Source organism: Triturus cristatus, chromosome 7 (assembly GCF_964204655.1).
Source record: "Triturus cristatus chromosome 7, aTriCri1.1, whole genome shotgun sequence".
Taxonomy (NCBI): Eukaryota; Metazoa; Chordata; class Amphibia; order Caudata; family Salamandridae; genus Triturus; species Triturus cristatus.
In genome coordinates this window covers 1,358,350,697-1,358,375,628 of record NC_140590.1, presented here as the reverse complement: position 1 = coordinate 1,358,375,628, position 24,932 = coordinate 1,358,350,697, and the positions used below count along the sequence as shown (strand labels likewise).

General features: G+C 47.8%; 1 protein-coding gene across 1 annotated transcript in view; it reads right to left on the bottom strand.

Moving 5' to 3' along the window:
• The window catches only part of LOC146812057 (arf-GAP with SH3 domain, ANK repeat and PH domain-containing protein 1-like), a 1,117,518-nt gene that overhangs the window by 823,190 nt on the left and 269,396 nt on the right, over positions 1–24,932 (bottom strand). Inside the window, exon 3 of the mRNA XM_085619062.1 lies at positions 13,166–13,311. Coding sequence (XP_085475188.1) covers positions 13,166–13,311 — 146 coding nt within the window. The remainder of the gene's footprint in view (positions 1–13,165; positions 13,312–24,932) is intronic.

Here is a 24,932-nt window from a genome sequence, read left to right as displayed (position 1 = left end):
CACTGACCCAACGCGTATGCTGCTCCAGATTCTGTCCTAGACGCTGTCTTAGACTTTGCTGCTGCCAGAAACTCTGTCCAAGAGTTCGAGATACTGATCGAAATCTATTCTTCTAGAGGGGTCGCGGAACTGGGATACTCGAGGAGAGTAGTGCCAGAGAGGGGTGCAATGCCGGCGTTGCACCATTAGAGGAGGTTACCCTTCCAGATCTGAATCTGCCTAATCTTCTACCTGTAGCCCGTCTTGGAGATTCTATCTGGCCCCTATCTACGGAGTTGGGTTCATCTCAGGCCAATAGGTAAATATAAATAGAAAATCTGTCTTTTATGCCTATTTTTCTCCTTTTCCCCCTTTTTTTCCCCTTTTCAGGTACCGTCATCATTGATCATTTTAATTTTTATGAAGTACTTAGTATAGTTTTGCCTCTTGAATTGAAGGTGGTTACTGTGATTTGAATTTGACTCACAAATTAATCAGATAAAGGTTTTCCAACTTCCTGAGTCTGTGGTTATTCAGAGTAAAGAGGTAAATGTCATTCTACCTTAAACTAGCTTAGCTTCCTGATTCATCGAGGAAATGAAATAAATCATTAAATTGATGAGACTTGGTAAAAGTGAATAACAAAATTTCAGGTATTATTACACAAAACTGATGTCAGCGAGGGTTCACTAGCTTGTTGTGTGAATGTGGTTTGGGCCCAGGTGAATATTAGGTGTATGTGTGACCAGAGCTGGTGACCCATGCTCTAACACCCTTAGTGCTAATGTTGTGCTGTCTATTGCTATAAACTGACTTTCTACAAAGTCTACTGTGCTGTCTATTGATATAAGCTGCTCTTCTGAAAAGCACCACAAAGATTACACAGGTTCAGGTGAGGATATGCACATCTGACCTGAGACTGAATAACATGATTACACCGAACCTCTTATAATTCCATGATCTGATAGACTACTTGACTAATACTCAGCAGCAATCATTTAACCGCCGATACTTCTAGTCTCAACATTATCCTCACTAGTCCAGTGCCATTTCTCCATCTCACTACTGCATCAAAACTTGCTGCCCCTACTGCAAAGATGACTGACCAGAGGACCAAAAATCCCTCAAGGATAAAGAAAGCAAAACTGTCCTTAAAAGGTCAAAACATGAAGCTCTAAACCCTGACTCTCCCATCAAAGAGAAACACGAGAGCCAGTACACCCTTGAAATGGTTCCTAAAAAACGAAATGACGTCCAAGATATTGCGCATAGTACCAAGACCAATACTGATATGCTACAAACAGAGGTAGCTGCAATCAGAAGAGACCTCTAGGAATTAAACCTGAGATTAACAAACATTGAAAACTGCATGACAGAGTACTGCTTGGCCGCACAATCCAAGCATCTTCTAAAAAGCAACAATGACCTATCAACTCTCAACCATGAAGTAATCAAATTGGAAGGAGAACCTCAGCATTTTTGTCTGTCAGACGAAATAAAAGACAAATCGCCCTCCATTATCACTTTCCTTGAAACATGGATTGCGTCGACCCCGAGTTCCGCATTCTTCAAAGACTTTGAAATTGAACGCGCCCATAGGATTCCCTCTAATAAACCTAAGAAGATGACAGCTCCACAGGCACTAGTATTTTTTCACCCTTGAGCTACCAGCATTCTGAACTCATTCTATTGCACATGAAGAAAGTCCAGTCTCTCATCTGATAAGGATCAACTTTTATCAGGATTGTGCCAGAGACACAGTTGTCAAAAGGAAAGGATGCCTAGCCCTCAAACGACCACTGCTAGACTGAGCAATCCAGCATTCCTTTATTTGCCCAGCCAAATTCAAGATTATCTATCATGGCAAGACATGTGTTCTCGGAGCTGAATGATTTACATATGTTCCTTGACAACACTATAGACCAGAGCTTTCCAAACTGTGTGTCCCGACACAGTACTGTGTCGCCTGCAAATGGTGGGTGTGTCGCGCGATGACACTGGTATTAAGGGCACTTAGCACATAACTGCTGCTAATTAAGAGGCATTCCTTTGAAAGCCTTGTTCTCGCTATGCCTCATCTATTGCATAAGGTCTCCCAGTAAATGGTCTTTTAAAGACCTGTGAAGTACTCGGGTGCGGCTGTGTGTGTGCCCGGGAAGCTGGGGTGAGGTGACGGAGGGTGATAGACAGAGGGTGATAGACAGAGAGAGACAGACAGAGGGAGACAGACAGAGGGAGGGGGACAGAGGGAGGGAGGGAGACAGATGGAGGGAGACAGCAAGAGAGGGAGACAGAGATGGAGAAAGACAGAGAGAGAGAGAGAGACAGTGAGAGAGGCAGACAGTGAGAGAGGCAGAGAGTGAGAGAGGCAGAGAGTGAGAGAGGCAGACAGTGAGAGAGGCAGACAGTGAGAAAGGAAGACAGCGAGAGAGGGAGAGAGAGAGGGAGAGAGACAGGGAGAGAGACAGCGAGAGAGGGAGAGAGACAGCGAGAGAGGGGGAGTCAGCGAGAGAGGGGGGACAGCGAGAGAGGGGGGGACAGCGAGAGAGGGGGAGACAGCGAGAGAGGGGGAGACAGCGAGAGAGGGGGAGACAGCGAGAGAGGGGGAGACAGCGAGAGAGGGGGAGACAGCGAGAGAGGGGGAGACAGCGAGAGAGGGGGAGACAGCGAGAGAGGGGGAGACAGCGAGAGAGGGGGAGACAGCGAGAGAGGGGGAGACAGCGAGAGAGGGGGAGACAGCGAGAGAGGGAGAGAGACAGCAAGAGAGAGAGAGACAGCAAGAGAGAGAGAGAGACAGCAAGAGAGAGAGAGAGACAGCGAGAGAGGGAGAGAGACAGTGAGAGAGAGACTGCGAGGGAGGGAGACTCGAGAGAGGGAGAGAGACAGACAGAGAGACAGCGAGAGAGGGAGACAGCAAGAGAGGGAGAGAGACAAAGGGAGACAGCGAGAGAGGTAGGACAGCGAGAGAGGTAGGACAGCGAGAGAGGGAGGGAGACAGCGAGAGAGGGAGGGAGACAGCGAGAGAGGGAGGGAGACAGCGAGAGAGGGAGACAGCGTGAGAGGGAGACAGCGTGAGAGGGAGGGAGACAGCGAGGGAGGGAGACAGCGAGGGAGGGAGAGAGGGAGGGAGACAGCGAGAGAGAGAGAGACAGCGAGAGAGGGAGAGACAGCGAGAGAGGGAGAGACAGCGAGAGAGGGAGAGACAGCGAGAGAGGGAGAGACAGCGAGAGAGGGAGACAGCGAGAGAGGGAGACAGCGAGAGAGAGAGAGCGATAGAGAGAGAGGGAGACAGCGAGAGAGGGAGACAGCGAGAGAGGGAGACAGCGAGAGAGGGAGAGACAGCGAGAGAGGGAGAGACAGCGAGAGAGGGGGAGACAGTGAGATAGGGGGAGACAGTGAGATAGGGGGAGACAGCGAGATAGGGGGAGACAGCGAGAGAGGGGGAGACAGCGAGAGAGGGGGAGACAGCGAGAGAGGGGGAGACAGCGAGAGAGGGGGAGACAGCGAGAGAGGGGGAGACAGCGAGAGAGGGGGAGACAGCGAGAGAGGGGGAGACAGCGAGAGAGGGAGAGACAGCGAGAGAGGGAGAGACAGCGAGAGAGGGAGAGACAGCGAGAGAGGGAGAGACAGCGAGAGAGGGAGACAGCGAGAGAGAGAGAGCGAGAGAGAGGGAGGGAGACAGCGAGAGAGGGAGACAGCGAGAGAGGGAGAGACAGCGAGAGAGGGGGAGACAGCGAGATAGGGGGAGACAGCGAGATAGGGGGAGACAGTGAGATAGGGGGAGACAGTGAGATAGGGGGAGACAGCGAGAGAGGGGGAGACAGCGAGAGAGGGGGAGACAGCGAGAGAGGGGGAGACAGCGAGAGAGGGAGAGACAGCGAGAGAGGGAGAGACAGCGAGAGAGGGAGACAGCGAGAGAGAGAGAGGGAGACAGTGAGAGAGGGAGACAGCGAGAGAGGGAGAGAGACAGTGAGAGAGAGACAGCGAGGGAGGGAGACTCGAGAGAGGGAGAGAGACAGACAGAGAGACAGCGAGAGAGGGAGACAGCAAGAGAGGGAGAGAGACAAAGGGAGACAGCGAGAGAGGGAGACAGCGAGAGAGGGAGGGAGAAAGCGAGAGAGGGAGGGAGACAGCGAGAGAGGGAGGGAGACAGCGAGAGAGGGAGGGAGACAGCGAGAGAGGGAGACAGCAAGAGAGGGAGAGAGACAAAGGGAGACAGCGAGAGAGGGAGACAGCGAGAGAGGGAGGGAGAAAGCGAGAGAGGGAGGGAGACAGCGAGAGAGGGAGGGAGACAGCGAGAGAGGGAGGGAGACAGCGAGAGAGGGAGGGAGACAGCGAGAGAGGGAGGGAGACAGCGAGAGAGGGAGGGAGACAGCGAGAGAGGGAGGGAGACAGCGAGAGAGGGAGGGGAGGGAGACAGCGAGAGAGGGAGGGAGACAGCGAGAGAGGGAGGGAGACAGCGAGAGAGGGAGACCGCGTGAGAGGGAGGGAGACAGGGAGGGAGGGAGGGAGAGAGGGAGGGAGGGAGACAGCGAGGGAGGGAGGGAGACAGCGAGGGAGGGAGAGAGGGAGGGAGACAGCAAGAGAGGGAGCGAGAGAGAGAGAGAGACAGCGAGAGAGGGAGACAGTGAGAGAGGGAGACAGCGAGAGAGGGAGACAGCGAGAGAGAGGGAGAGAGAGAGAGGGAGAGAGGGAGAGAGAGAGAGGGAGAGAGAGAGGGAGACAGCGAGAGAGGGAGGGAGACAGTGAGAGAGGGAGGGAGACAGCGAGAGAGGGAGGGAGACAGCGAGAGAGGGAGGGAGACAGCAAGAGAGGGAGGGAGGGAGACAGCTAGAGAGGGAGACAGCGAGAGTGAGAGCGAGACAGAGACAGAGGGAGAGAGAGAGAGAGACAGAGGGAGAGACAGAGGGAGAGAGAGAGGGAGGGAGAGAGGGAGAGAGAGAGGGAGAGGGAGAGGGAGAGGGAGAGGGAGAGGGAGAGAGTGAGTGAGTGAGCGAGAATGAGAATGCCGGGTATGGTGGCTCAGTGGACGAAGGCATTCGCTGCAGGGGCCTGTGTTCAACCTCATGGTCTCAAATTTGCTTGAAAATGCACCATTTGCCCACTTTTATTTCAAAATGTTCTTCCAGGGGGAGAACTCCCCTCCCCCCGAGCTCCCCCTTAAGTGGTTCGGGCTCGCTCGCTCGCTACACTGCCTTACTGTGTCCCAAAATGATGCATCTCCAAAAAGTGTGTCACCAACATGAAAAGTTTGGAAAGCTGTGCTATAGACACTCGAATGAAAAACTCTCTGAATGGTCCTGGCTGAAGATAATTGTCAATCTACTATTCCCCCAGCTAAACAAACCTATATCCTTTGTGGGATCTCACAATATCCTATTTAGGCGAAATTGTCCAATATGTTCTTGGATGATGTAGATTTCCTCTTAGGTCGTTATATCTCTTTTAAGAACGTTATAATGTAATATTACTCTGTTATGTATCACTTCAAACAGGTTTAATATCTCTAATGTCTTCAATACTCCTAATGTTTTATTTTTCAGGTTTGGCATGCTTACACTTCCTTACATTATGTTTACACAAGCTATGCGTGTCTGACACTCGAGTTCCTTCATGACCTTCCATGACCACCAGGTTACGATCGGCACAATCTGACACATTCTTGCCAACTAGCGCTTTAAGCCAGATGACCTGCCGACATATTACCCAGCCCTCTGAATCTTATCCCTCCCCCTAATCCTCCTGTTTCCTTATAATCTCGCACGTCATACTACATCACAATATGCCTGTCCATATTAGTATGCCTTACGTACCAATGTTCTTCGACCCTCCACAATATTTCCACTCACTGCTACACGCCTATATGTACCCCTATATCCATTAATGTACTGCAAATGTTACATGCTTTGACACTTCGACTACAAAAAGGGTTGTCGTATATCTATACATTTCTCTATAATCCTTTAATATTGCAAATGATATTTGAAACCACAATGCACCATGATAAGTTGTAGTAGGATCTTATATTAGGATACTGATATTATGATATATTGTATTCAGATTTAAATGGTTATTGTAATCTTTTGCCCATCAATGCTGTCAAATTATAAATGTTCGGCCGGCCCATGTCTTCCTTTCTGCTTTTTAGCTGACTGCATCTTGGTTGCATCTTGTAAGGGATACTCACTGCCCTATACTCTACAACTCGTCTCTAGAGACTTTTTCTCCCTTTTGGAAAATGACTACCTTATCCATGGCCCCCAAGTCTTTCCCTGATACTACCTGTATTCTCTTGTATTGCCCCTACCTTGTGTCATGTGGCCAATACACACTCTATGGCCTCCCACAGCACCACGCACTCCACAAATCTACTGTATACTAATGACTGATTCTAACAACACCATGCTCAAAGTGATTTCCCTGAAAGCCAAAGGTCTCAACCACCCTGTAAAATGTAGAAACTTTTCTGACTACTACCACTCTCTTAAGTGCAACCTAGTCTTCTTCCTGGAAACTAAGATTAGATATAAAGAAGCCCTATCCTTCTGTACATGTTGGGTCTCAAACGTCACCTTTCTGTCAAACTTGCACTTCTCCCTCCAGACGCACGGATTGTCCTCAGTAGTGATTTTAATCTGACAATGGACCCTCTTCTGGACAATCTGCTTTTCAATGCAGAATACCTAGAGCTCATAAAACACTACATGCATTTTGTGCAACACACAAATCAACTGACATCTGGAGACTCCACAACCCCACTGGCAGCGATTTTACCTTTTTCTCGCCCCCACATAACACCTTCTCCAGAATTAACTACCTCCCAGTCAACTCTATGCTTCTTCAAAACAACGCCTTTACCTCTGTAGAACCGCTTATCATTTCGGACCATGCGGCCATTTTGATGTGGCTACAGATTCTTCCTAAAGCAAAGATCTGGTGTCTGAATCTAGAAATCCTGGAGGATTCAAATGCGATCAAGGAACTCCAGGATGAGCTTTCCTAATTCATTCAAATAAACAAAAATTCAGTATCTTCACCAATAACTCTTTGGCACTCCCTAAAATGCTGCATGAGAGGTCAACTTATTAGCAGGATGCCTCTGAAAAACAAACTTATTAAATTGTCCCTAGACCAGTTGTCCTCAGATCTAAAAGTCAACAAACTAAATTACCGGCAAAAAAATGACCTGACCACGCTGGCAACTCTGGGGCATCTTAAATACGAATTCAACACTACAGTTAGCAAGCGTGCATATCTTCTATGTTCTTGCCCAAAAAGGTAAAAAACGATTCTACTTAAACAAAGCTGGTAAATCCTTGGCGGCCCACCTAAAGTTCAAATGCAACACCAACCTTATTCACTTGATTAAGGACGTCCAAAACAAACTCCAAACCTCTACCGAGGCCATACTTAAGTATTTCAATATGTTTACTCTAAACTTTACACACCCTCGGTTAACACTCCCATTGATGCCTATTCAGAATTCCTGAAGTCCTTACTGATTAAGCAGATCTCTGAGCCCCCAACGAGAATCACTAGCTTGTCCAATCACTAGAGAAGAGTTCACTCGCACCGTCCAAAGCCTCCTATCTGGAAAAGCCCCCGGGCCGGACTGCTTCTCAATTGCATTTTACAAAACCTTCACCCAACCAATTATTAACACACTTGAGATAGCTCTCTCACACTTTGCTGTCTCTGGCTCAGTTACCGGGTCTGCATCTGAAGCCATAATCGTAGTTATCTTCAAAGATAGATGATAGATCCTAAAAATGTCAGATCTATATCAGTCATTAATATGGAGGCTAAAATATATGAGAAAATACGTGCTAACCATCCTGCCCCCCTGACTCCCAAACTGGTTCACCCTACTCAGCCTGGTTTTATTAAGGGTTGCCTCACGAGTGACAACATTTGCCTCTTCTCCCATGTTATCGAAAGAGCCTCCAACCTGCTTTCTCTTGCGGCTGCAGCTATTGACCTGAATGCAGAGAAGGCATTTAATAAAGTATCATGGCCGTACTTCTAAACCGTTCTCTCAAGACACAATTTGGGAGATGAATTTTTTACAAGGAGAAAGGCTCTATACTATAACCCCTCAGCCAGAATTGGCGTTAATGGAGCATTCTCCCAAGCCTACACCCTTCATCAGGGAACTCGCCAGGGATGCCCCGTATCTCCCCTTCTGTTCCTACTCACAATTGACCCCTTGCTCCTGATGTTAAATGAATCCCCTGACATTCCAGGCATCTCCTTTGATAACACTCCTTATAAAACCGCGTCATGCGCTGACGACATTCATATATTCACAGAATCTCCTGACCTTGCGATTGCTGAGATTCTATCCAGCATTGACCGCTTCTCCCAATTCTTGGGTTACTCGCTGAGCAGGGACAAAACTGAGATTCTCCCCTTTAATGTCCACTGCTACCCCTCTATACTTAACTCCTCCAACGTACAATTGAAATCTACTATCAAATACCTTGGGATATGGTTTTGTAATGATCTTGCCGAATCAGTCTCCACCAATGGAAAAAAAAACTGAATAAAATATAAGATTTATTATCTGCGTGGTCACCAAAACACACATCATGGTGGGGTATACTCGAGACCATTAAAAGGATGGTTTCACCCTTAATTAACTTTTTATGCTTCCAACTCGCCTCTCCACAGAATACTTCCTTAAGATTGCTATTTCCATCATCCTATGGGAGAGAAAAAAGCCTAGAATTAGTCTTAAAAAACTGAGGACACCTATGAAAGTAGGAGGGTGCAATTTTCCTAACTGGATTACTCACCAAACTGCCTACCTAGTAGCCCACAGCTCGCAATAGTTTGAAACTAATCTGCAATATGGGATTCCAGAGGGATCTTAATGATATCTGACCTTTACGCTAACTCCGAACCCCTCTCATTCACATCTCTACTACATAAACATGATCTTTCTAACATGGGCTCCTATGACTTCCTTCGAATCAAGGCCAAGATGTCGAAGCTCGTCCCCTTCTAAAACTCAGCCATACTACAAAAACGTCAATCAATTTCCATGGGTGGCCATGCTGCCTCAAACTTCTACAACATACTCACCACTACCAAAAATCCACATCAACCACCTTTGGCACAGAAATGGATTACCTTTTTTTCCTCTAAAGACTTTATTCCCCATAATGAGGATACCTGGGCGAAACTGCCTGTCCATGGCAGCTTGTGGGCTTCTTCACAAGACCAGACTCTGGGCGATGATTATCGGCCTGGTACAGTTCAAATAGTACTGTCATACATGCATGCCCAATGAACAATTGCTTGTTAAGATTTTGTTGTTAAAGGACCGCTGTAAGTGACCTAAAGGGGTACGCTGCTAACCATGTAACATTAATGTTACTACCGAACTAAAATCAATAAAAATATTTTTTTTAAATGAGGATACCTGGGCGAAAATAGGGTCACACATATTCCACCATAAATTAATACCTTCACTAACCCAGACCAAATTATTTGCTGCACACTTTCTGTATTGCACTCCAGCAAAACTGTTTCGATTATAACTCAAGGACACCAACACATGCTGGTCATGCGACTCGTGACCTAGCAACTAAGAACAGAAGTCCTTCTCTTGCCATCTCCTACTCTGCTACTGGTGTGACGTATACACACAACTACAAGAAATATTCAAAACTACTATTCCCTTATCCTTCCCACTTATTATATTGGGACCACATTTTGCAGATCCCCCAATTGAACTTCCCGACATGGGCCTCTTCCTCGTTGACCTTTTACTCACCATTGCCATCAAAGTAATACTGATCGAGTGGAAGACTACCATCAACGTTTCATACCATACCTGGTGGGCATGGGTTAACTATTTAAGAAGTACGTATAAGCACAATCTAGCAACAAAGCCTACCCTGCGACATGACAACGTATTTGGAAAACGCTAGACCTCCTTATTGGCAACACATTCCCTTAATGGGCAATCAATCCCTGCCAACATCTCCTGACCATAGACCTTTTATATCATCGTCATTGCCTTAACTTTAACAATTCTCCTATCAAATCACATTACACTGCCCCACTACCCCTCCCTACTTGTAGACTGTTATCCAGATCATACTCATGACGATACGTACAATTTAAATTTACTACTGGCACTCGCCCTGTAAGATTCAACCACATCTTCTAACACTTACCAGCACACCCTTCTTTCATACATTACCTTTTTGATTCTGATGTAACACTCCCTCTGACATACCTTCAAGCAAATAGCAATTTACGTAATCTGGCATTTTTCATGATATACATGTCTTGACATTGATGTATCACTTGTGCTACTTTCTCTAATCCCCAATTTTTTGCTACGTGTTTTGTACTCTTATTTCTAATAAAATGGCAAAAAAATATTTTGAACAACAGAAAATGTTGTCGAATGCCTTGATTACTTACCAGTGATCTACGTTACTCCAATTCCTTGTCCCAGTAATTACTCATACAATAGGGCACCCCTCCCACTGCCTCTTTTTTTTTTTAACAATAAACACCACCTGTTTAAGTATTTAAAGGGAATTATGCCTTTGCCACACCCTGTTTTACTAAACTCCCAACAAGACCTCCAACTTAATTAGGATGGGACTATAAGTACTGGGACGAGGTATGAGGAACTGGATTTATGAATATTACCGGTAATTAATCAACGCATTACCGCCTCATTCCATTCCTCATCCATTCAGAATATCATTCAATGTAAATCTTTACCGTTCTGACTACATCCAACAAACACAACAACTAGTCCTGCTCTGTTGAAGTAAGTATTAGAATATAAAACAGTAGAATTATTTCCTGTGACAATCCGATCATTCTATATAAATATTTTCAAATATAGAGGGGTACTTATTAAGGCACTAAGCTCTCCAGGTAGTAACAATGCCTGCTAAAAAAGACTACCTTCATAGCTAGAAAGGTAAAATACATTTTCCCTAATTGTTCAAAGAAAGGTTCTGAAAGGCGTCCAAAAACCAACACTAAATCACAAACTAAAAACATATTACTCACTCTGGCTCTTAATATTTTAAAACTTTAAAGAGCTTCAATTCTCAGCCTCCGAAAGCGAACCCTAAGGGGAATAAATGCCTTTAAAGCAGCCAACTTAATCTTAGGAGGTGGCAAGATCAACCTCTATCGAAACCACCCTGCAAAAACTCAAACATTTCACCTGGACGACACAAATCAGGCGACAAGTTCTTATTCACACACATATTTTTTTTAAAAGAGGCTCAAATATTTTTATATGCCTTTCGAGTATGTTCTCTCGTAGTAGCCTGAATGGACTTAGACACTGAAAGAGAAAGTCCTAAACTCCTAAGGGTTTCCCTTTCAACCTCTATACTGCCAGTCTCAGCTGCTGCAAAGACGTTACGGGCAGCAGTGGTGGAAGAACTAGATAGTGTAGTTCTACTGAGAGAAGCCGAAACACTAGAATCTCATTTGCCTTCTTGGCCAATAAGGACAACCTAATATCACATCTGCCTTCTCTCTGAATTTTGAATAGTACTCGTGGAATCTGAAAATACTCTGAAGAAGGAAACACTCTCCTCAGGGAGTCTGCCAACAAATCGTCCTTCCCTACAATGTGAATCTGTCTGGGAGACAAAAGATTATTTTCTGGCCAACCCAAAATCATTTCCACCAGAAAGTTTAAAGACCTAGAACCTGTCCCAAATTGTCTGCTTATAGAGGACATTGTCACTGAATTGTCTTTTCGTATCACCACCACCCATCCCTGAACATCTGAACAAACTTAAGAGACTTCCAAACTGCCATTAGCGGTCTCCAATTCGAGGAAGCGTCCAGTATCCTAGTGTTTATTCGCAGCACTGCCTGTCTCAGCCTTTTTGCCGACATCTGCAGTGAGTACCACTGGGCTTCGGGGACTCGGGTAAACTCTAGTCTTCAGATTTCTCAAGCAGAACTGATATTGCCTGAGACAATATTTTGGTGAAAAATCTGGATGAAGCTTTCAGACCGAAATGTAAGAGTTAGAATTGACAGTGAGCATCCTTCACTGCAAACCTCAGGTATTGCTGATGCTCTTTCCATATCAGCACATGCAAATAGCCCCTCTCTGTGACCAAAGGAATCACATGTTGTGGAGTATACATCTTGAAGTGGATTGTACCAAGGGAGAGGTTCAAATCCTTCAGATCTATTATCAGCCAAAATTCCTCTGATGACTTTTTCACCAGAAACAACAAAGAGTACCAGCCCTGTACCTCCTTCAGGACTGGCACCATTGCCTTCTTGTCTAGTAAGTGTCTTGGAAGGCAATGCAAACTCTTTTCAGACTACGCTGGACAGGAGCAGGAAATAATCAACTTATCAGGGGAGTCCGGGAAATCAAAATTGGTCACCCACTGATTCTTGGTGGTCTCCAACCATATCTCCTGAAATAACTTCAAATTCACTCCACACGAATTTTGCACACTACTCAAATATAAAAAAGATAACATATGGCCCTAAACCAAAAACTATGCCATATTGTCAAATGGGAACTATTTTTGCTTTTTTAAACAAGAAATGACAGAATCCATACATTTCAGTTATAGTCCCCTTTTAAATAGGCAAAAATCACGGTCACCTTAGGAAAAAAAACCTTGGCGACAATACAACTCCGAAATCAACCTTTCTGCCGGCTGAACGGTTTGCAGGGAGAGTGAAACAAAACACAATATGCTTATTTATTTAAGAAAATATTAACCTCCGCTCCATGAAATATAATTCAACTTACTTTGACTGCCTCTTTGGAAATTATTTCAAAGGGTCACCATAGCCAGTCAACTTAATTTTGCCTTTCTCTGTGTCCTGTGGCATTCATAGTCCCTTTACCGCACAACCTCTTCTTCGGGGTTCTTCAGAGCAATCTCATTCATGCTAATAGGGCCTCACTACTACATGTGTAAGGACTGGGTAAAATGGGATGAGGTGGTAATTTCTAAATACAGCTTTATTAATCACATATCAATAGTTTGATTGCACCAATGTTTCCAGTGCATCACCGATGGACCTCACCAACGACCTGTGCAATGCTACCCCCACCTTTGAATCATCTACTCCCAGGCCTAATGAGAATCCTAGGTCTAACGACCATTAATCAACAGCTTTCACCAAACTCATAAGGAACAGGAACAAGAAGCCATACCACATTCTTCATGGGGGTTAAGAGTTCTTTGGACAGGTCTGCAAACGTCTTAAAGGCAGTCGCCAGCTCTTCTTCTCCGTTGTTTATACAGTTAGTTGAAAACTTTTCCAATGCAGCAATATACGTTTCCAAGTGGATAATGTGATCTGAAAATATATGTTTGAAGAAGTATGAGTGAAGTCATTATCCATAAAATGTAATTAGCATAGCACAATTCTTAGCGTCACACATTGTTGGCTTGTTGCCCAGTGAACAGGGTATGAACTGCGCTAGTTGGTCTGGCACCTTAACTGACTGGAGGTCAGTTTGAGGAGCTATGGACCACATATTTCCTCAACACTAACAGCACCCATCAAAACAGACCAGCGCGGGAATTGGCCTGAGCAGGCTAGAAAGACGCCCTGCTTAGACATGGGAGTCTGTGGGGTTTCTCCAGCCCGGCTGCTCACTGCAGCCGGGCTGGAGAAACCTAAGCGCGCATGTGTGTTTTGGTTAGTCTTAGACAGCCAGCCAAACACACATGTGCACTTAGAGAATGCACATAGCACTCCTCCTACCCCCTCAAATGCCGCACCCCTCCCTGCACACGGTGGCTGATCCAGCTGCTTAAAAATAAAAAGATAATTAAATATAGTTTCATTTTTTAGCTGCTGGCTCTGCCAGTGGGGCGATGCTCCTCCACCATTGCGGAGTAGCCACCCCTGGAATCATTACTGGACTGCTCCTTATTCGCCTGATTGACCTTTTCCTTTAGTCTACCCCTCCCCCTTAAATCTCCCACACCCCTCCCAGCGTGACATTGTCTAACTACCGTCCTATTTCTCTGCTCCTGTACCTAGCCAAGGTGTTAGAGGCCTATGTGGCAAAATGTCTATCCACCTTTTTGGAAAATTCTAACTTCCTTGACCCACACCAAGCTGGCTTTCGGCCTGCTCACTCTTTAGAAATGGTAATACTTGCGGTACTAGACTCCCTGCGGGAAAAAGCTGACCGAGCCATTCCCCAGGCCGTGGTGCTGCTGGACCTCTCTGCCGCCTTTGACACGGTCGACCATGGTATATTGGTGGACCGTGTCAGGAGGCAGGTTTTCGGGGTCCAGCCCTCAGCTGGATCCCCTCCTTTTTGGAAGTTCGCTCCCAGGCAGTCCGCATTGGTCAATTCACGGCCCCTAAACTGGAAACTACGTGCAGGGTTCCACAGGGATCCTCGCTTTCTCCGCACCTCTTTAATCTTTATCTGCTCCCGCTGATCAGATCTCTGAAAGAAAGTAAAGTGGTCACTTTTAACTACTCTGATGACCTGCAATTATTGTTCACCATTGACAATTCCTTTCACTCAATATCAGATTTCCAGTCTACCATGAAATTCATCCACACTGGATGGACCACAACCATTTAAAATTAAATCCAGGCAAGACCGAACTAATCTTGACTGGTAGCGGTCAATGTCTGTGGGGTCCACGCTACTGGCCGAACGAACTAGGCCCCCCTCCGACTCCCGCCTCCTCAGCAAAAAGCTTGGGAGTCACCATAAACAATGACCTCTCCCTAAAAACTCACGTAGGTTCTGTGGTCTCCTCGTGTTGTAGTCAGTTATGAAAAATCAGGAAAATAAGTAGACTACTCACCCAAGCAGCTGGTGATAGCTATGGTCTTATCACACCTTGACTTTGCTAACGCTATGTACCTCGGCATACCACTCTACCGCTCTAAAAAGCTTCAGATGGTACAAAATCAAGCTGCTAGACTGCTATACAAACAACTCAGGTGGCAACACGCTTCTCCTTTCTTGAGGAAGCTGCACTGGCTTCCTATTCCCCAGCGCTGCGCCTTCAAAGTCAGCTGCCTGGTGTTCAAATCCCTACATGGCCAGAGCCCTAAATTCATAGACTGTCTCATGTTGCGTTACACTCCCTCACGCAACCTGCGATTGGCACATCTTCAACTCCTGTCTGTTCCAACTTTTAAACTAAAGCATCAAGGGGGATGCAGGTTTGCCACTCTAGCCCAAAATTTGTGGAACTCCATCCCCTTGGAAATCAGGTCCAGTACTGACCTACTGAGTTTCAGAAGGTCTCTAAAAACTTGGCTGTTCACTCAGGCCTACGAATGAACCACCCGGGTCGGCTTCCTAGATAGCGCCATGAAACCAATGGGTGTACGAGCGCTTTACAAAACCCTTTTAACATTAACATACTTCCACCGATACACGGGATGTTTTTAGATCGTTGGTCCCCAGCCGGTTTGTCTGTCTTTCACTTTGACTTCTTTGTCCCCTTTAAGTACTTTCCTCCAGGCCAGTCTACCTGACACTATCTGCATTCCTTACCCCCCGTTTTACCTTTCCCCCCTCTACCTTTCCATTCCCCTTTTGAAGTGTGTCTTGGCTATGCTAGGCGCTAATAACTCATGTTTTTGTGTAATCACTGTTTTTCTCCTATGTTTTTACTTGGCTCTTGTAACTTAATCTCTTTTTGTAACCTGTAACTCGCTGATCCTCATGTAAAGCGCTCTGATACCTCTGGGTCTAGCCAGCGCTATATAAAACTCTGCAAATAAATACATAAATAAATTACTGGAATCCGGGGACCCCCTGAGTCATTATTGGAAGCCGGGACCCTCGGCTTAAACCATTTCTAGGATTTGACCTTCAGAACAATACACAAAAATATAGAAACAAGTATACATCGTTCAAATCTACAAATATTAAAATCATTTATTTAATTCACATTCAAATATTTAAAAAATCGAGATTTTAATGGGAAGAGCGCAGTTTTTCTAAAAGTGTTTTTGAGTTCTTAAAGGCGAACAGATATGCTAAGGTCTTCTATATTACTTAGTCTTTTTTGCTTGTTATGCAGGCTCTGTTTGTTTGTGCTTCATTTAAGCCACCCATCACCTACACTGTATTCTTTTTGCTGTACTTGTGCTGCTCCAACAAATCAAGCTTTTGTTACCAACTTAATTTTTAGCTTCCAACTTGAAATTTATTTCATTTACAAAACGTTTTAAAATTTTCAATTTTGCTTCTTTATTTATACATGCTGTTAGACCTGGCATCATTGGCATGAGTCTCTCCTCCATTTTTTTCTGTTTGCCTCCTCTGTTTACGATGTTTTTGCTGGATTATTGCTTTGGGCACTGTGCCACTGCTGATCAGTGCCACAGTGCAAGTGCTCCCTATGTTAAATTGTACATTGATTGGTGTTACCATGATTGGCTTGGTTGATTTACTGTTCAGACCCTAGTCTAGTGCACTGCGTGTGCCAAGGGCGTGTAAGTTAACTGCTGCTGGTGGGCTTGCAGCACTGGTTGTGCCACCCACAGAAGCAGCGTGTAAAATGTGTCTCAGGCCTGCCACCGCAGCGCCTGCGTGCAGTCCCTGACTGCCATGTCGACTTGGTAAGGAAACCTACTTACCAGTCTCTAAACCTTCACTTTGCCGCATTTCAGACACCTCTATGGTAGGCCCTAGGGCAGGGTGCATTGTTGGTAAAAGGTAGGTCATGCCCTGATGTGTGTGGCATGACCTAATAGTGAATTACAGCCATTTTCGTTTTTCACTATTGAAGGGCTACCTGCCTCCAATAGGCCAGACGGGGCAGACTGATTATTAACTCCATTATAATCTATCTGACTCAGGGAGCATGGTAGCAAGTCGAGTTTAGTATCCCTGAACTCAGAATTTAATAACACACCCTTTAGGATGGATGGTTTTTAAATTCTATGTTTGAAAATAGCACTTTTAGAAAGTGGCTATTTTCTTGTCCAACTATCTACCGGTCTCTGCTGGTTTGGTGTGTGTGTCAGGGGCTGGGTGGCTCCAGAGGTCTGAGTGAGTCAGTGTGGGGTGAATGGGGCGTTTACACATAGAGTGAGGGAAGAGTAGCCTGCCCTGCCTGACACAATACTGGCTCCGCCTCCTGCTGGGCGACTGATAGCCCTGCTCCTGCCAGTGACAATACTGGCTCCGCCTCCTGCTGGGCGGCTGAGGACTCTGCCCTGCTCAGTGAATAGGCCAGGTGCCTCTGCCTGGCAACACCCACAACAAACCTGAGATGGTGGGAATCTCCCTGCTTGGACAAAGGGAACAAAGGGAAAAAGGGGTATAAGAGAAGGACCCCTGAACCAAGAACTCAGATCACTTCTGACAAGGAAACCTGTACCAAGGACAAGAAGCCTGCTGATCTAAGGACTTGCCTCCCCTTTCTGCCAGAGTGCTGTTTTGCTGTGGAGGAACCTGAAAGCTGCTTCTTTATTTTTGCCAAGGAACAAGGAGAGAGGAACTTGGTGTGTACTCTCTGAACACTTGCTAGGAAATCTCCAAGGACTGGAAGAGTGCCAGTCTCCTGTTGAAGTCACAGGGCCAAAGGACTTCACCATCTACTGAATTGCTGAATTGCTGGAAAGTGTTGTTTCCAGTACACAAGGGAAAATCTGCAGTCTCGACGCCAGCAGCAACGCCAGTGAGCAGTGGGTATCGGCCCCGGCTCCAAGTGACCCCGTCTCGACGCCGGTATCAACGCCAGTGAGGAGTGAGTATCGGCTCTACCTCCAAGCGACCCCGTCCCGACGCCGCTGCTGATCGCATCGACTCGACGCCCTTCTCGACGCCGTGAGCGCTGCTCCGGCCCGACATCCCTCGACGCCGCTGCGGATTGACCCGACTCCGAGGCACGATCGACGCCGACCTCGACGCCGACATCTCGACGCCGTGGATCATCGTTTTCTCCGTTTCTCAAGGTACTGTACTTGTGGGGTCTGTTGCGACTCCAGGCTCGACGTAGCGCTCCTCGCGGTCGACGCCGAACCTTGGGAATCTTGTAGACTCGACGTCGTGTGACTCCTGTGGGGGTTACATTGTTGCCAAAGAGCTGTGCTCAGAAGAATACTTTGCTAAAGAACTATTTGCCAAGAAGAAACCTTACTTGAACTATTATTTTTCCTTCCAAAGAGTATTTATTAAGACTGTGGTATATTTTTGTCGTTATTTGGTCTTGTGCTAAGCCTTATATAAAAATACTATTTTTATAATAACTTCTGTGTCGTGTCCATCTGTAGTGTATTCACTTTATTACTGTATGTGGTCATAAATGCTTAACACACTGCCTCTGAGATAAGCCTGTCTGCTCTGCCAAGCTACCAAGGGGGTAGCAGGGGTTATCTGAGTGTGTAATCCCCTTTCCCTGACTAGAGTTGGTAGGTCCCTATTTGTCAGAAGTGTATACCTCTGCCAACTAGAGACCGCCGGTTCTAACATTGGTGGTCAGCGGTGAGGATTGAACTTTGCATTTATGACTCATGTGCAGTGATTAGTGTACGCTACATAGTGAAAGCAGACCATAACGCAGCCACAATCTGTTTTTGGTAGGATATTCTATTTTTGTTCTCCGCTTTCCTGGAGCTTATTTTCTTAAACACTGCCAGTTTTGACCATGGAGAATGCCGGAGCTGCTACACCTGTGGAGAATGTTGTGGGGGAATTTGATAAGGAGAAGATCGATTCCTACGTGCTAAAGGATCTAAAAGGATTTTGCAAGCAGTTTAAAGTTCCTACCACAGGTCTCACAAGGAAAGACGACTTCCTCAAAGCACTGAAGGCCTGGTTAGAGGCCAGAAATCCCTCTGATCCGGTGGTGGTACCGGAAGAGGAAGAAGAGGAGGAAGAGCCCGCAGATGGGCCAGTGTCATCTCCAGGCAGTAGTGCGTCATCTAGGAGCCTTTCCCCCGAAGAATTAGAAGACCGGGAGAAGGAGAGGGGGTACAAGTTAGAAATGGCAAAACTTAAATTAGGAGGGCAGTTGGAATTAGAGAATGCGAGAAGCAAGAGAGAAGCTGAAATGGAGAGCAAAAGATTAGATTTTGAGAGAGAGAAATTAGCGTTTGAACGTGAGAAGATGGTGAGGGAGATGGAGCTTAAAACTAAGAGTTTAGAGTTGAATCCCTCTGGTGGCAGCACTCCATCTGTGCCTGCAGAAAGTAGGTTTTATTTTCCTAAAGATGTGATCAAGGATTACAGTAAGAATGAAGATATTAGCCAATGGTTTAAAGCATATGAGTTAGCATTGTTGGCCCACCGGGTCCCTGAGAAGGATTGGGGAACGGGGTTGTGGAGCCGCTTTACAAACGAGGGGAGAGATACCTTGTTGAGCCTTCCTGCTGAGGATAGGATGTCTTATACTCATATGAAAGATGCTTTAATGCTGAGATATGGCTTAACTCCAGAAAAGTACAGACAAACCCTTAGAGAATGTAAGAAGTTGCCTGGTACTACGTGGGTTGAATATGTGTCTTTTTTCTGCAGAACCATGGATGGTTGGATAAAGGGTAGCAAGGTTGATAGTTATGATGCTCTTTATGATTTGTTTGCTTGGGAGCACTTGTCTAATAACTGTTTTCCAGAGCTACGCCAGCACCTTGTTGATAGCAAGCTATCTAACCCTAGAAAACTTGCTGAGGAGGCGGACCGCTGGGTCAGTACCAGGGTCCACAAGGGTCCAGTGGGAGACTCAGCCAAAGGTGGGCAGGGTCCCCAGCAGAAGAGTGGGGGGGACAGGGGTAAACAGAGGGAGTTTCAGAAAGGGCCCCAAAGTAGTCCCCAAGGGAACCAAGGGAAGGGTTCCCAGCCTCCCCCTGTAAAGAAGCCAGAGGCCCCGACAGGTAAACCTGTTCACAGGGGCCCCATGACCTGCTATGCCTGTAAGCAGGTGGGACACCGTTATTATGATCCCCAGTGTCCCATGAAGGATTCGAATGCACCGCCGCGTGCACCCCCTCGTCAGGTAGCGAGTGTAGCCCTGGGAGGGGAGGAGATGGGTGCCCCCGGTGGGTGGGGTCCCGCAGAAATGTCCCTGGTCTCTTTAGGAGACGTGGAAATGGTCCCTCCAACCCCTCTGCCTAGTAACACTAAGAAATATAGGCAGTGGGTGACCATTAATGGCCATAGGGTGGAAGCTCTCAGAGACACCGGAGCGAGTGTGACAGCTGTCAAGTGTCACTTGGTGTCCAGAGAGCAGGTGGTCCCGCATGCATTCTACCCCGTTGTAGCTGCCGACAACTCACAGAGTCAGTGTGAGGTAGCTCAAGTTCCCTTTGAGTGGGGGGGGGTCTCAGGTACTCTTCAGGTTGCTGTGAGGCCCGCCATGCCTGTTGATTGTCTCCTGGGCAATGATTTGGAGGACTCCCCTTGGGCTAAGGTGGAGAGAAAATCGCATCTGGAAATGTTGGGTCTGCCTGAGTGGGTGTGTGCGACCACCCGGTCCATGTCAGTCAGTAAGGGTGTTGATAGGGCCCTGGAGCCTGAAAGTATGGCCCAGGTCCCAACCGTGAAGAGAAGGGGCAGGGGGCGCGGGAAACCGTCCCCCATCGTTCCCGCGGTCCAGGAGGGAGCAGACCCTGAGGGGGATGCCCTGGAACCGACAGGAGAACAAGTGGCCGAACTGGGAGACCTGCCCGAGCTGACCCATTGGCAGCAGGATGGTGGTCCCTCCAGGGAGGAATTTTGTGCTGAGCAGAAAGTGTGCCCTTCTCTTGTGGGTATGAGGCAGCAGGCCTCAGCCCAAACGACAGGTGATCAGTCAGGATCACATTGGGTCTACTGGGAGAACGACCTCCTGTATAGCGAGCCTAAGGCTGCTGAGCCTGGGTCAGCCCGTGTGCTGGTGGTACCCCAGCGCTTCAGAGCCTTCCTACTGGGGTTGGCTCATGACGTTCCGTTAGCTGGACATCTGGGGCAGGACAAGACCTATGACAGGCTTGTCACCCATTTTTATTGGCCCCAGATGAGAAGGGATTCAGATATCCATTGTAGGACCTGTCAAACTTGCCAGGCAAGTGGGAAAAGTGGGCGGAAGCAGAAGGCTCCCCTCCAACCTTTTCCCGTCGTCAGTACCCCCTTTGAGCGAGTGGGAATTGACATTGTGGGGCCACTGGACCCCAAGACAGCCATGGGCAACAGGTTTATCCTGGTCTTGGTGGACCATGCCACCCGGTACCCGGAAGCCATCCCTCTCCGAACAGTGACGGCCCCCGTGGTGGGACGGGCACTGATGGGTGTTTTCTCCCGCATGGGGTTCCCCAGAGAGGTGGTGTCAGACCGGGGCACCAACTTCATTTCGAATTATATGAAGTCTCTGTGGAAGGAGTGTGGGGTAACCTACAAGTTTACCACTCCTTACCACCCTCAAGGTAATGGGCTGGTTGAGAGATTCAACCGGACCCTAAAAGGCATGATCATGGGTCTTGAAGAACCAATGAGGCGTAAATGGGACGTCCTCTTGCCATGCCTGCTGTTTGCTTACCGTGAGGTACCACAAAAGTCTCTAGGGTTCAGCCCCTTTGAGCTCTTGTATGGTCACCCGGTAAGAGGACCTTTGAGTCTGGTTAAAGAAGGCTGGGAGCAATCTCCCAGGAAACCTCCCCAGGATGTATATAGTTACATGCTGGCCTTTAGGAACCAGACTCGGCGCTTCAGAGATCTTGCTCAGGCAAATCTGGAGGCCAGCCAGGAAGAGATGAAGCGGTGGTACGATCAGAATGCCACTCTGGTTGAGCTTCAACCTGGTCAGAAAGTTTGGGTCATGGCCCCTGTGGAACCTTGTGCGCTCAAGGACAGGTGGACTGGACCATTTGAGGTTGTGGAGAAAAAGAGCGATGTCACCTACTTGGTGGACTTGAAGTCTCCCAGGAACCCCTTAAGGGTCCTGCATGTCAACCGGTTAAAGCCCCACTTAGACAGGTCCGAAGTGGGCATGCTCCTTGCCACAGATGCTGGGATGGAGGAGGAGAGTGAGCCTCTTCCTGACCTCCTGTGTGCAAAAGAAAAAGATGGGTCAGTGGATGGTGTTGTCCTCTCTGACACACTGACCCCCGAGCAGCAGCAAGATTGTCGCCATCTGTTGGTACAATTCCCTGATCTGTTCTCCTTAATCCCTGGTGTCACTCAGTGGTGTGTCCACGATGTGGACACTGGGGACAGCACTCCTGTGAGGCACAAGGCCTACAGGGTGACTGAAAAGGTCAGAGCATATATCAAGGAGGAGGTCTCCAAGATGTTTGCCTTAGGGGTGGTTGAGTCCTCTAGCAGTCCTTGGGCCAGCCCAGTGGTCTTGGTCCCAAAGGCTGCAGCGCCTGGTGCTTCACCAGAACTTCGGTTCTGTGTGGATTACCGAGGACTCAATTCGGTCACCAAGACTGACGCGCACCCCATCCCCAGAGCTGATGAGCTCATCGATCGGTTGGGGGCTGCCCGGTACCTTAGTACGTTTGATCTAACGTCTGGGTACTGGCAGATCGCCTTGACTGATGGGGCAAAAGAGAGGTCTGCATTCTCCACACCAGATGGGCACTACCAGTTCCGGGTGATGCCCTTTGGGATGAAGAATGCCCCTGCCACATTCCAGAGGTTGGTTAACCAGGTATTGGCCGGGCTGGAAGATTTCAGCGCCGCCTACCTGGACGATATAGCAGTGTTCAGCGCCAGCTGGGAGGAACACTTGCGCCACCTCCAGGAAGTGTTGTTGGCCCTGCGCAGAGCAGGCCTCACAATCAAGGCTAGTAAGTGCCAGATTGGGCAGGGTTCAGTGGTGTACTTGGGGCACCAAGTAGGGAGCGGCAAGGTGGCCCCCCTGCAACCCAAGATAGATACCATCCTGGCTTGGGAACCGCCCAAAACCCAGACTCAGGTGAGAGCCTTCTTGGGTCTCACGGGTTACTACAGGAGGTTTGTCAAGGGGTATGGCAACATTGTGCACCCCTTGACCTCGCTGACTTCCCGGAAGCAGCCGAGACTTGTGATCTGGACTGACGCCTGTCAGAAAGCCTTTGACACCCTGAAAACTGCAATGTGTACAGCACCGGTCCTCCAGGCACCCGACTTTTCAAAAGAATTCATTGTCCAGACGGACGCTTCAGAGCATGGTGTGGGGGCTGTTCTAGCACAGATGAATGAGGAGGGCCGAGACTTACCTGTAGCCTTCATCAGCCGGAGGTTACTTCCCAGGGAACAAAGGTGGAGTGCGATAGAGCGTGAGGCATTTGCTGTGGTCTGGGCGCTGAAGAAGCTAAGACCCTACCTGTTTGGGACTCACTTCCGGGTTCAGACAGACCACAGGCCCCTCAGATGGTTAATGCAGATGAGGGGTGAGAACCCAAAGCTGTTGAGGTGGTCCATTTCCCTACAGGGGATGGACTTTACGGTGGAACACCGCCCTGGTACAGATCACGCCAATGCTGATGGTCTGTCCAGATTTTTCCGCCTTAGTGATGAGGACTCCCTGGGTGAAGGGTAGTTCTCCCCACATTTCAGCTGGAGGGGACACGTGTTAGACCTGGCATCATTGGCATGAGTCTCTCCTCCATTTTTTTCTGTTTGCCTCCTCTGTTTACGATGTTTTTGCTGGATTATTGCTTTGGGCACTGTGCCACTGCTGATCAGTGCCACAGTGCAAGTGCTCCCTATGTTAAATTGTACATTGATTGGTGTTACCATGATTGGCTTGGTTGATTTACTGTTCAGACCCTAGTCTAGTGCACTGCGTGTGCCAAGGGCGTGTAAGTTAACTGCTGCTGGTGGGCTTGCAGCACTGGTTGTGCCACCCACAGAAGCAGCGTGTAAAATGTGTCTCAGGCCTGCCACCGCAGCGCCTGCGTGCAGTCCCTGACTGCCATGTCGACTTGGTAAGGAAACCTACTTACCAGTCTCTAAACCTTCACTTTGCCGCATTTCAGACACCTCTATGGTAGGCCCTAGGGCAGGGTGCATTGTTGGTAAAAGGTAGGTCATGCCCTGATGTGTGTGGCATGACCTAATAGTGAATTACAGCCATTTTCGTTTTTCACTATTGAAGGGCTACCTGCCTCCAATAGGCCAGACGGGGCAGACTGATTATTAACTCCATTATAATCTATCTGACTCAGGGAGCATGGTAGCAAGTCGAGTTTAGTATCCCTGAACTCAGAATTTAATAACACACCCTTTAGGATGGATGGTTTTTAAATTCTATGTTTGAAAATAGCACTTTTAGAAAGTGGCTATTTTCTTGTCCAACTATCTACCGGTCTCTGCTGGTTTGGTGTGTGTGTCAGGGGCTGGGTGGCTCCAGAGGTCTGAGTGAGTCAGTGTGGGGTGAATGGGGCGTTTACACATAGAGTGAGGGAAGAGTAGCCTGCCCTGCCTGACACAATACTGGCTCCGCCTCCTGCTGGGCGACTGATAGCCCTGCTCCTGCCAGTGACAATACTGGCTCCGCCTCCTGCTGGGCGGCTGAGGACTCTGCCCTGCTCAGTGAATAGGCCAGGTGCCTCTGCCTGGCAACACCCACAACAAACCTGAGATGGTGGGAATCTCCCTGCTTGGACAAAGGGAACAAAGGGAAAAAGGGGTATAAGAGAAGGACCCCTGAACCAAGAACTCAGATCACTTCTGACAAGGAAACCTGTACCAAGGACAAGAAGCCTGCTGATCTAAGGACTTGCCTCCCCTTTCTGCCAGAGTGCTGTTTTGCTGTGGAGGAACCTGAAAGCTGCTTCTTTATTTTTGCCAAGGAACAAGGAGAGAGGAACTTGGTGTGTACTCTCTGAACACTTGCTAGGAAATCTCCAAGGACTGGAAGAGTGCCAGTCTCCTGTTGAAGTCACAGGGCCAAAGGACTTCACCATCTACTGAATTGCTGAATTGCTGGAAAGTGTTGTTTCCAGTACACAAGGGAAAATCTGCAGTCTCGACGCCAGCAGCAACGCCAGTGAGCAGTGGGTATCGGCCCCGGCTC